Here is a 12570-nt window from a genome sequence, read left to right on the forward strand (position 1 = left end):
ATGAAGTGTGACCGGAGTGAAGTGTCGCTGGAGGAGCTATATTGAGAATGCTCAATCAGGGCAAACTGCAAAGAATAGGGCAATGAGCCCCCAAACTGGTTATCTATTCTTCTAATCAGATTCACCAAACCAGTAACAAAACAGTTTCTGTACTCTTACTGGTTACCCAGAAGCTAAAATATATTTCCCTTGAAGCAATCCAGTCTGTGTCTCCCATCCAGACAGACAGTCAAGTCCATAAAAGGAGGGTTACTTAAAACCTTATGTAAAAGTTCGATCAATCCCAAGAGATCGGATACATTACTCACCAGGTCAATGAGTATTTCAGATCTTACCCAAATACACAGTTATAGCCAATTCTTATTAGCTAATCGAAGATTTTTAAAAAAATAAGAACATTACTATGTTTAAAAGATTATACATATAGATATGAATCAAGTTCTTGGGTCAGTTTCACAGCAGAGATGGTGAGGCTGCTGCTTTGTACAAGTCCTTCCAGAATCAGCTAAATAGATTATATATAGGCAGTCCACGTATAGAGTTTGTTCAAATTCTTCCATGAGAATTTGCAGGGATAATACAGAATAGACATGGAGTCCTCAGTCTTGCAACTTGAACTTCCTCTGACAAAGTTTAAGCACATCTGAGATAGTTAAGGATCAGGTCTCAAAGTTTTTATAGCTGAAGCTCAGCTGATAAACATTTTAGAAGCAAGTGATCACAGCAGGCATTTCTTGGATGAAGAACAGGTAATATACATTGTTACTCTGAAGTAAAACTACTTCTTAGGTACACATTGGTAACTAATTGCCTTCATTAGCATAGGGCAATTAATTATTCAAATAGTAACCATTCATAAGTAGTATACTACAAACTTCAAATACAAATGACGACAATGATATTATACCACAAGTTTCATTTAAATGTTAACTTTTTTTTTTTAAACTCTGCATATGATATAGTAATGAAACATTACAGGCAGGAACCAAAGTTAATTATATTACACTGTTAAGCTTCTAACAAAATATAGGTAAACAGACAAATACACTTAGTATCTACTTCTGATTCTCTGACAATACAGTCTTGCATTTAAAGAACACTACTCATTTAGCACGGCTTTGCTAACTACCTACAAGGAATGGTCCTGTTTACCATTTAAATACTTTTCTAGTATGTCCTTAAAGGCTGATTTTGGGTCATTTACCCTGCTGGTTGCTTAACCCTCACTGGCTCAGTGTCACATGAGGTTTAGGAAAAAAATACTAGAAACTGAATAGATTGATTCAATTCAGGTAAAGAACTTTGGCATGAACTTTGGATGTGGTCTGAGAGGCACATTACCCTTAGGGTAGCCATTGATTAGACCTTTCAAAAATCTGGAAGCCCAGGAGGGGGGGGGGGGGGGGGGAAGAGAACTCTGAGAACACCTGTACTGGCATGTGAACTGCAGAAATGCAAACCAGGTGAACCCTCATGGAACTGACTGAAAGGCCTGACTATTTCAGTTGTATCAAGTAATCCAGTGTAGGTGTAATGATGTCCATGCAATGTGGTGACAGGTGACAGAAAATCTCTTCCACTTTGCTACATAAGATAGTTCTAGAATCCTCTTCTGATAAATAGCAGAAAGCTTAGACATCTTTGGACACACGGTTTTCCCACTAGCATTTAGCCAGAAATCATCCATGCAATGAGGTGGAGAGATTGAAGGTTGGGGGGTAGAGACTGACCTTGATTCTCAGACTAAGCCATTTAGCAGAAGAAATTAATTAGTGGCCTAATGGAAAGTTAACGCAGGACTGTGAACCAGCACTGACTCAGCAATGGCTTAGCTACTAGGATCAAGATTGCCTTCTCTCTTTTCAGTTTTCTCACTACCCCGAGATTAGAGGAATTGGACAGAATATATATTAGCAGCTGACCAGACATGAAAAAGAAAAGCATCTGTCATGGAACCAGGAGCAAGGCCAGCCCTGGAGCAAAACCTTCTGCACTTGTTGTTCAGGTTGGTGGTAAATAAATCTATAATCAGATATCCCCTGCTGCTGGAAGATCTGGAGAAGGATGTCCTTTCTGACAGACCACTCATGATGGTCAACAAAAACCCTGCATTTTTCACTTCACAATGCTGTTTTTCACTTCCAGGATATAGAAAGCTTTCTGTGTCACTCCATTTCTGATGCATAAGTTCCATAAACAGATTGCCTCCTGACACAACTGAGTAGATCTGGCACCTCGGGTCTGTTGAGAGGACACGTGGCACTGGAGTTATATATAACCACTTGCACTACCCAATTCTTGATGGTGGGCATAAAGGTCTTGAACACTGGCTCACAGTGCCAGCACATGTATGTTTAGAGAGACTTCTTGAGATGACCACAAGCTTGTGCATTCAGCATGCCAAGATAAGTGTCCTAACCACTCACTGATGCACCCATTACTAGAGTTATGGCTGGCTCAGAGGGTAAAAAGGAATACCCTTGCAAATGTTCCATGTCTTCAACAACTACTCCAGGATCTGAAGCATTTGTGGGGTAAGTAAATCTGCATGATGATGAGGTGAAGTCTGGCATGCAGTCACTTAAGTGCACAATGCCACATGCCCAAGAAACTCTCGGCAGGAATGTTCTGATGTGAGTGGGTTGGACTTTAGGGTTTCAACCAGAGAGAGAGCAGTTTCAAACCTGGTCACCACAGTTGTAGCATTAAACTCTGCCCCAACAAATGTCAAAGTTGCAGCGGACACCGCATATTACTTGTCCAAATTCAGTTTCAGGGCAAGATGATTGAACAGCTGTCTCAATGAGGATGTTGTACTGCACATGGACTCTTGAGGCACTGCATACTAGCCAATCATCCAGGTAAGGGAAAATTCAGACCCCAAAGGGATGCAGGTAGGCCACTCTTATTATCATGCATTTTGTGAAGACCCTTGAGCAGACAACAGAGTCTCTCCTATTACAAAGCGAAGATTCCTCCTTTGGCCAGGATATATTGCCACATAGAAGTATAAATCCTGTCAACTGAGGACAGCATACCAATCTCCGCTCTCCAGGGACGGAATAACGCAAGAAAGGGTAACCATCTATAATAGAAATAAAATCCTTCCCCTCTGACAAGGAACCTCCTCTATCGCTCCCAACTTTATAAGAGACCGTACTTGGAGCAATACAATCTCATGAGATGGATCCCAAAAAAGGGACAGGGAACATGGTAAACTGGATAATGTATTTCTATCTTGCAATGCTGAGCACCTGCTTGTCTGATATGATTTCCTTCAAAGTGTCATAAAAAAGTAATAGGCATCTTGCAAATGAGGGGGTAAGTGGTGAGATCAGTATGCTGTCCCTGAGTAAGCAGTCAAAATGAATGCTGGAGGGGTCGCAGATGTCTGGTGAAAAAGGCTTGTCGCAGATTACAATGACTGACAGCATTGAGAAGGCTTGGACCATGTACAATCCTGGAAATACAATCTAACACAGTTGAGCCCTGGACTGCTTCCTCTTTGTAACTGGAGTATAGATCTGTAGCAATCAAAAAGTAACCCAGGAATTCTTCCAAGTACACATGGTGGCATCAGTCTTAAAATAGAAAAGCTTAGACCACCTCAAACAGCAAGTCCTTGATTGTTCTTTGCAGTGTATTTGGTATTCAGGAGGCCTGGTGCCAAGAGAAGTATCTCACAGCAATGGTGGCCATGGACCAAAAAACTATCTGCTGCGTTGGTAGCTGCCTTAAGTGAAGTTCTTTTTGTAAGATGACCTTCAGAGACTAGAGCCATAAACTGCTCCCTATACCGTTCTGGCAATTTTTCTGCAAACTCGAAGACTGCAGAAAAATTAATAAAGTTATACTTCAACAGAGCTTGATAACTGGAAATCCTTACTCAACAGAAGTGCTCCAAATAAGCCTCTCTCTCACAGAGAAAGAGTCCTGTGCTCATCAGCTTTAAGAGTGGCTTTAGGATGTAAGTGGTGGGAGCATGCTCATGGGTTGTCATAACCACCAGAGTCAGTATTGGTATGAGTTAAAAAAATAATCAGTGTCCTTCTGGGGGACTTGATATCATCTCTCTATTCTTTTGGCACTTAGTAGTACTGAAGTCAGGGTCTGCTAGTGGGTTTTTGAGGGCTCCAGCAAGGACTCGTTAATTGGAATGGCAACTCTTCCCAGAGCTTGGGGTCTGCAAAACATCAAGGAGGGTATGTAGATTCTCTTGAAAGACTTCCATTGGCACTCACAGCAAAGTGGCTGTGACGTTATTGACACGAACTGTGACCATATAGATTGTTGTTGCAACCACAGTCCTATAGTTGCACCAAATCTTGTACAAAGGAGTTCAAGTAAGGTGTGTATGAAAAGGTTGTAATTTGCTGGTTATGATTTTGCTTTCTGTGTGTGTATCATTTTTGTATTTGAAGTTATGAATATTGGCTATGTACTGGTATCTCAATGTGTTTGAGTCTAAGTAGCATCAACGAAGCATTTGGTTAGCTTCTTGAGAAAAGACTATTCCAAGTGCCCAGTCAAGAAACATTTAAGTGACAATGGACTTTTGGAGTCTCCAATCCACATCTGAGGAGCCTTCCTGGGAACCTTCAAGGTAGCATGCGAGCAATGGCTGCTCTACCTGCAAACTGAGTCAGGCATGGACATGTGACTTTCACACAGGACGCTAAACTCCATCTTGCTGCTGTGATTTTCCACAGTAAGAACAAAAGGGGTACTTCCACATGGGAGAGGATATAAAATGTCCTGGAAACCCCTCTATTTTGTCTTCAATCCTGCTTCTGATCTCTGGAGGAACTGTGCTTGAAACTGAAGCTCTGAACAAAGGACTGAATGACACATACAGACTGGAATGTTGGTAGTCCAGAGACTTGACTGGTTTAAACAGCAGTAATCCCATCAAGGCTGAACTAAGAACTTTGCAACTGTTGTATGTATTAGATTCCATTTAACCAATTTTAACTCATCTATATTTTTCTTTTTATGAATAAACCTTTAGATTTTAGATTTTAAAGGATTGGCACCAGCATGATTTGTGAGTAAGATCTGACTTGTATATTGACCTGGGTCTGAGGCCTGGTCCTTTGGGATCGGGAGAACCTTTTTTGTTTTACTGGGGTATTGGTTTTTGACAAACTAAATTCCTTGATTTTGTACTGCAACGAAGTACTTAATTAGTAACTGCTACGCAACTTTTAACATAAAAAAATCCCACTAAGTTTTAAGTGAACATATTTTACTCCCTTTTTAAAATGCTAACACTGTAGAGTACTTCTTTGTGTGATATCCTCAGAGAGTTTCTCTTTAGGTATTTTTTAAAAATAAGGATCAAATACCATCTAAGGCTTTGTCTACACTTACAGTTTTGCAGCGCTGGCCGTTACAGCTGTGCTCGTACAGCTGTGTACGGCCAGCGCTGCAGTGTGTCCACACTGACAGCGACCAGCGCTGCAGTGTGTCCACACTTGCACTGGTTGCAGCGCTGTTGTGAGTGGTGCATTGTGGGCAGCTATCCCACAGAGCACCTCGTCCCAGGTCTGCTCCGGTGTAGCGAGACCCAGCGCTGGTGATGCAGCGCTGTCATCAGGGTGTGACATCACCAGCGTTTTTTGGACCCAGGGTATTAAGGACTTATCCCAGCATTCCTTTCAGCCTCTCTGGTCCCGCTTAGCCTCCACTGCCCGGGCTCAGAGCCTGGAGAGAGGACGAGCGGGCTTGCCGGGAAGGCTCCGGCGGGGAGAGCGGGGCTTGCCGGAGCTCCGATGGGGCTACAAGTGGGGGTCTCGAGCGAAGCTCTGCTCTGAGTGACCCCGAAGGGACAAGCTGAACTTTCTGCTCTCGTGACACCCAGGTTCCTCAGAGCGCTGGCTGGGTTCATCCAAGTGCTCCCCCAGTTGCCCGTCCAGCCTGGACTCGTTCGCAAAGGGGGGCGGCTCTTAGGTTCACTCCCGCAGCCAAAGGACCGGGGGGCTCCCCCCAACAAGCCAGGTGTGACCTAAAGGGAGCTGACGCGCTGCAGCGCCTCAACCCCCAGAGCTGGGAGCAACGCAACCGGCCTGTGTCCCATCCAGTGGTTTCGGGGTGTCTCCCCACGCTAAGGGCTTTGCCCGGTGCTTGGGCGGCTGAAACATCCCTCTTTTCTCAGCTGGGCAACCACAGCCCGGAGCTGCCAGGGGGCTGCAGCAAGGGTCTGGGGGGATGAGCTCCGGTGGGCAGAGTCCTCAGTGCTCCCAGTCCCAGCAAACACCCAGTGTCCGATTCCCCCTGGGGGAAAGCATACTCCAGGACGAAGTGGAATGTTCTCAACATTTCCTCTGAATATGATGTGTGCCTCAGTTTCCCCTCGTGCAGGACTAAATAGCTAGTGATGCAGGATAAAGGTGCAGCGACCCCAAGAGGGCAGGGTAGAACGGCCGATGGTCTGCCAGAGAACGGCCGACACCCTGTAGCCGCAGAGGGTGTAACTGCGGGCCCCTGCACGCAAGGAATCAGCCAGACGTGCGGAGAACAGACCCAGGTGCCCTGCTGCGCCCGGGGAAGAGACAAAAAGCCGGGGCAGCGGGAAGGGGTCAGTCTCCCTGGGACTCGGGGAAGGCCCCTGGGCTCTCCCCCCCCAATGCACTTTGCTGAGTGTCCCTGGTGGGTGCTAACGCAGCCCTGTCCTAATACCTTTCTGTGATCAAGTGGCCACTGGCTGGGCCCCCTCTGCTCCTGGGTGAGATTATCTCTGTGATTTTTTTATTTGTGAAGGAAGGGTGAAACCTCATTGACGAATGGACCTCTGAGGTTCAACGCCTGGAGGCGTGAATTTGAACAGCCAGAGAGCAGGGCGACTAGAGAGGCCCAGCACAGTGCTTCAAGGATAGGGATGCCTTAAAGGAGCACTTTGAGGCTGAAAGCCAACAGTAATGTTGGGTGCCTTCCACTGCAGTTAAGAGCAGTGCTCCCAGCAGTTACCTGCAGTGGTTCAATTGATTTGCAGTTCCTATTTTTTACTTGTAGTACATGTTACAGTTTCTGTAATAATAAACAGTGAATAAAAGACAAGAAATCCTTTATTAAAAATACAGTACATAAAACAGGAAGGGGGTACGGTGATTAGCATTACACTCACTTGTTTGAATATGTTCTTCCTTGAGGGTGGATGCTGCCTCTCTGCATGGGGCACTGCTGCTGCACTTGGGATTAACAAATGCCCATGGTGATGGGTTTTGAGTGCATAGGGGTAAGCGGTCGTTAGTTATCAGGGCTGTGAGGTGAACGTACTGGTGTTGGGGCAGTTGGTGGTGGTAAGTCAGGAGGATGCTGGAGAAGGGTGTTTTGGAAACATTGGGCACAATGTAATGTGAGTTTTGGGGATGGTCTGAGGCATCCACGGTAGTGGTCTGCACTGCATTTACCATTGTCTGAACAGAGCCACTCTTGAATACGGGGCTCGTGTAGGCGTTCCATTTGGCTTTCTGTCTGATTCACCCAGTCCCGGAGGAGCAACAGGAGGACTGACTCATAGTGGGCCACTATCACGAGGAAGGCAGTTAGGACAAGGGCTGGTTAGCACCACACGCGAGGGGACGACCTCAGCAAAATCGCATTGGGGGGGGGGGGGCAAGAGCAGGGCCTCCGCCGAGTCCAGGCAGGAGACGTGACCTCTCCAGCTGACCGGCTTTGTCTCTATCCCGGGCCAGCAGGGCACCTGGTCTGTTCTCTCCACGTCTGGCTGATCCTTGGCAAGTGCAGGGGGCACCGTCAATTACCACCGAGTACCTTAGAGCCGGGCTAACATAGGTGTCGGCCCCTACGAGAAGTTTCTCCCATGCAGACCCATCGAACCGGAGAAGCCTCAGACCAGTCACCCCTGCCCTCTAGGTCGCGCACCTTATCCTGCATTCAACCGTAGCATTAAAGGTGCACCAGAGGGAAACTGAGGGGCATAACAACACCAGCAGACCGTAGTACCATAATTCAGTAGATCAATAGTGAGAACATTCCCACTGTCGTCACTGGAGTGGATGCCTCCCGCCAGGGCGAGATGCAAGACAGCTGGGTGTTATTGCTGGGCCACTGGGAAGCACTGAAGGAATCGCCCAGACCGGAGCCTCAACCAGCCCTGCTTGCAGCCCTGGCAAAGCTCCGGATGTGGGTTGCCCAGCTGAAGAAAAAGAGGGGACTGTCAGCCCCCAGCACCCGGGCAAGCCCTAAGCGTGGTGGAGACACCCGGCCCTCGAGACCCCAACTTGGGATGGAGACCACAGGCCTGATGCGTGCTCCCAGCTCTGGGGGTGGGGCCTGCAGCGCGTCAAGCCCCCTTAAGGAGTCACACCTGGCTTGTTGGGGGGGAGCCCCCGGCCTCACCTTGGCTGCTGGGACGTGAACCTCAGCAGCGCCGGCCCCCTGCAACGAGTTCCAGCTGAGACGGGGCACCTGGGGACGACTTGGAGATGACTCAGCCAGCGGCTCATGAAAAGGACACCCTGGGGTCCAAGGATGGAGCAAGAAAGTTTAACAGCCTGGTCCCTCGGGGTCTACCTTCAAGACCCCAGAGCTCTGGCAGTCGGGAGACCCCCCACTGAGCCCACCACAGTCCGGAGCTCCGGCAGCCGCCGCTCTCCCGCCGGAGCCTCCGCAACGCAAGCCCCGCTCTCCCATCCTCATCCAGGCTCTGAAGGCCCAGGGCAAGTGGAGTGCTAAGCGGTGACACAGAGAGGCCTGAAAAGAAAGCTGGGATACAGTCCTAAATAACCATGGAGCCAATAAAAACGCTGTGAGTGTCCACCACACTGATGACCAGCGCTGCATCAAACCAGCGCTGGGTCCAGGTGTACAGCCAGCGCTGCAAACAGGGAGTTGCAGCGCTGGCTGAGCTTTTAAGTGTAGACACCTGCTAAGTTGCAGTGCTGTAACCCCCTCACCAGCGCTGCAACTTGCAAGTGTAGACAAGGCCTAATACTTTGCTTTGATACAGTTTATTCCTTAACTGGAAAGCAATAGTAACAAACCTAAAGTAGAAACAAAATATTTTTACAAATGTATTTGTAATTCCACTCAAAAATGAGCTACATCAAATATCAAGAATGTCAACACTTACAAATGCCACTTCCCTAGACACCCTAACGTGGAATAGGTTACTGAAAACTGGAAGCTGGAGCACAAATACTTGTACTGTGCTCAGTCTGAGTCCTGTGTGTTGATTTGGAAGCACACTTATCAAGTTTCTTCTCTGAAACTGCACAAAGGAAAGTAGGCTAAAGTAACTTCTGCTTCATGAAAAGATCAGATGTAACCTGTAGGCGTTCTCTGTCATGTGGTAACAAGCTGTGCAAGACAAAAATGTAACTTAACCTCTCTGAGAGCAGCTTATTTGTTAAATTAACCCTTCACTGTCAGGATCTGTGGAATGCCATGATATACAAGCAATTTCCATTAGATGCAACTGAATATCAAAGCCCCCTATAACGTAACAAGCTTTATTCTCTTCAGATATTGCTAAATTAAACTCAGAAGGGACCAGAAAACCACCACATTGGTTAAACTACAATATGGTCATATCAACCTCTTCCACAAAAGGGGGGGGGGGGGGGAGACCAAACACTTAAAAAAAACAACACATTAAAAAGTACACTTCAGTAATTGTAAACTATTGTTACTATTGAAAAACTAGATAAAACCTATTTCAGGGTAAAAAATAAAATATCTTTAGTCTGTTTCCCTCTTTCCCTTGTAGAGTCAGTTTCTTCCATTTGTATGCGACTTAGCAATGGGGGAAGAGAACAATTTTTAAAGACAGAAAAAAACCTACAAAAATCAGCAATGATCCTTGAGTGCAGATATAAAATTTGAGATTGACTAAATTTCTATTTGACAATGTCTCTTTACAGATGATTAATACTCTCAATTGTAGAAAAATTAATAGAACTACTTACTGTGATTTTGATAGCTTTGTTCAGAACATTTACCCATTCTACTAGGTCTTGCTGATCATTGGCTTGTAGAAAATACTTTCTCATCCCCGCGTTCATAACTGTTAAGATATTAGAAAGTAATTAAATTTCACTGAATAATTGAAATCAGATAGTTTAAATACTCAACTTGGATTATTCCATCTGCCTCCTCTATGCAACACTGTCACAGAAATCATCTCATGAAACTTTGTTACTTTAAGTTTGTCTTATTTTACGCTTAGCTAGACAATTTTTCAGATACGAATTGTGTTTTTCAAAAAACTTTCCAGTTAATACTTTACTACCCAACATTGAAATTGCTGTAAAAAATGGCTATGAAAAAACCTCGCTTTAATAAGAGGTTGCCATCTTATGCAGTCCCTCCTTGACTCAGTTTAATCTAAACTTCACACTACATCCAGCTTTCATGCTTGTTAGAGTTTGGGTATTTCTCTTTCCAATCCTTTGACCAATTATCTCTGGCAACAAGTTCTCCTCCCCCAACTATTCTTTTGTGTTAAGCACAGTATCCACCTGGACTAACCTGTTTGGGGTTGGGATAATCTCAAACCTACTAATGCAATCATGCTGAGGGTGAACTATTACTTCCTAGCTATCAGTTTTTAATGACTTTGAATCACTCTTTTGGATTTGTCTATTGTACTACTGGAGAACTAATACACAATTTGAATTGTTAATCTGTCAAGGCATGTTAGCTCCACACTTCAACATTACTGCTCCCCATAAAATGGCTTATTTCTCTATGAAGTAGGATTTTCCACTGGATGTTTTCCAATCCATCACATAAAGACAGAGTACTGGGGTCTTTTCTAGCTTGCACATAGAAGATTAATGGTTATTTCTATTATCAGAGCACCTAGTAGCATGGACCAGGACCCTATTGTGCTAGGTGCTGCACAAATATGAAAAAAAGATATTATAATCTAAGTGTAAGGAAAGAGACAACAGATGGGTACAGACCAACCAACAGCGGAGCACAAGGAAACAATGACAATATTGGTCACCATGGTAAGCTGAGGTCTCATCATAACAGCAGCCTAACTATTGTCAATTTTTTTGTAGGCTTAGTGGGAAAGGACAGTTTTAAGGCAGTGATTCTCAAACTTTTGTACTGGTGACCCCTTTCACGTAGCAAGCCTCTGAGTGTGGCCCCTCCATATAAATTAAACACACTTTTTAATATATTTAACACCATTATAAATGGTGGAGGCAAAGCGGGGTTTGCGGTGGAGGCTGGGAGCTTACGACTGCCCACATAATAGCCTCACGATCCCCTGAGGAGTCCTGACACCCAGTTGGAGAATCTCTGTTTTAAGGCAAGATTAGAAGAGTGAGTTAGTTAGTTGCAGATGTTTACAGGGAGCTTCTCCCAAACATGAGGGGCTACATCAGAAGCAGCACAATGGTGCTTGTTTGAAAATTTAACAAGTGGGTAATAGAAGCTGGCACCATAGGACAATCAGAAGTGGCATTCTACCTTTCCAATACTAAATGAGAGATAAATCATGAAAAGCACTGAAAATGAAAGCCAGTGGAGCTTGTAGAGTAGGGTGACACGGTCAAGGCAACAGGCTAAAAAAAAAAAAAGGAGCTTTGCAGCAGCATTCTGAATGGATATGAATGGGGCAAGATTACAACGGCTGAAGCCAAAGGAAAAAATGCTGCAGTAATTAAGATATAAGGTAATAACCTGAATGAAAGTTTTAGCTATGAGGATGAATCAGAAACGCTGCATCTTAGTGAAGTTATGCAGAAAGAATCTGCAAGATTTAGACATAGCCTAAATATGAAAACCTAGAGAGAGGTCCGAGTCTAAGACGACATTCAGGTTACGGGCCTGAGTGATAGGCAGGATGGTGATATTGCCCACAAAAGTGATTGAGAAAGGAAGTAGCAGGAAGCACTTAGAGGAGCTTGGTTGTAGTCATGTTGAGCTTGAGCTGATTGCTAGAAATCCATGGGAAGATGATGTGAGACAGGCTCAGATTTTAATTTCAACAAGAGACATGTATCTGAACTGTTGAACTGAATGAATGTGTATGTATGAGATTTCCCAGAGACAAGGTGCAGAAGGAAAGAACGAAAACAAGGGTACGTCCACACTACGGGATTATTCCAATTTTACACAAACTGGTTTTATAAAACAGATTGTATAGAGTCGAGTGCACGCGGCCGCACTAAGCACATTAATTCGGCGGTGTGCGTCCATGGTCCGAGGCTAGCATCGATTTCCGGAGCGTTGCACTGTGGGTAGCTATTCCGTAGCTATCCCATAGTTCCCGCAGTCTCCCCTGCCCCTTAGGGACCCAGTGGCTGATGGGGCAAAAATTCATTGTCAGCTGGTGGGTCTGAGGTATAATGTCGGTCAGTCATTCTTCTCTCTGGGAAGAACGGCGAGCAATCATTTTGCGCCCTTTTTCCTGGATTGCCCTGGCAGAGCGCCATAGCAGGCAATCGATGGAGTCCCATTCAGCTTTTTTTTTTTTTTTTTTTTTTTTTTTTTTTTTTTGTTTACAGTCCCGATGTGTACTGGACTGCCGCAGACAGAGGCGATACTCCAGTGGCTACATAGCAGTACATTGCTTCATGCTTTGCATGATAG

At 45.2% G+C, this 12570-nt stretch overlaps 1 protein-coding gene across 3 annotated transcripts in view; it reads right to left on the reverse strand.

The window, feature by feature from the left end:
• The window catches only part of PLEKHA1 (pleckstrin homology domain containing A1), a 95058-nt gene that overhangs the window by 39931 nt on the left and 42557 nt on the right, over positions 1-12570 (reverse strand). For all 3 annotated transcript variants that reach the window (XM_032776689.2, XM_032776691.2, XM_032776690.2), the window contains exon 5: positions 9930-10027. In XM_032776689.2, the coding sequence (XP_032632580.1) occupies positions 9930-10027 (98 nt within the window). The remainder of the gene's footprint in view (positions 1-9929; positions 10028-12570) is intronic.

Source organism: Chelonoidis abingdonii, chromosome 15, assembly GCF_003597395.2.
Source record: "Chelonoidis abingdonii isolate Lonesome George chromosome 15, CheloAbing_2.0, whole genome shotgun sequence".
Lineage (NCBI taxonomy): Eukaryota > Metazoa > Chordata > Testudines > Testudinidae > Chelonoidis > Chelonoidis abingdonii.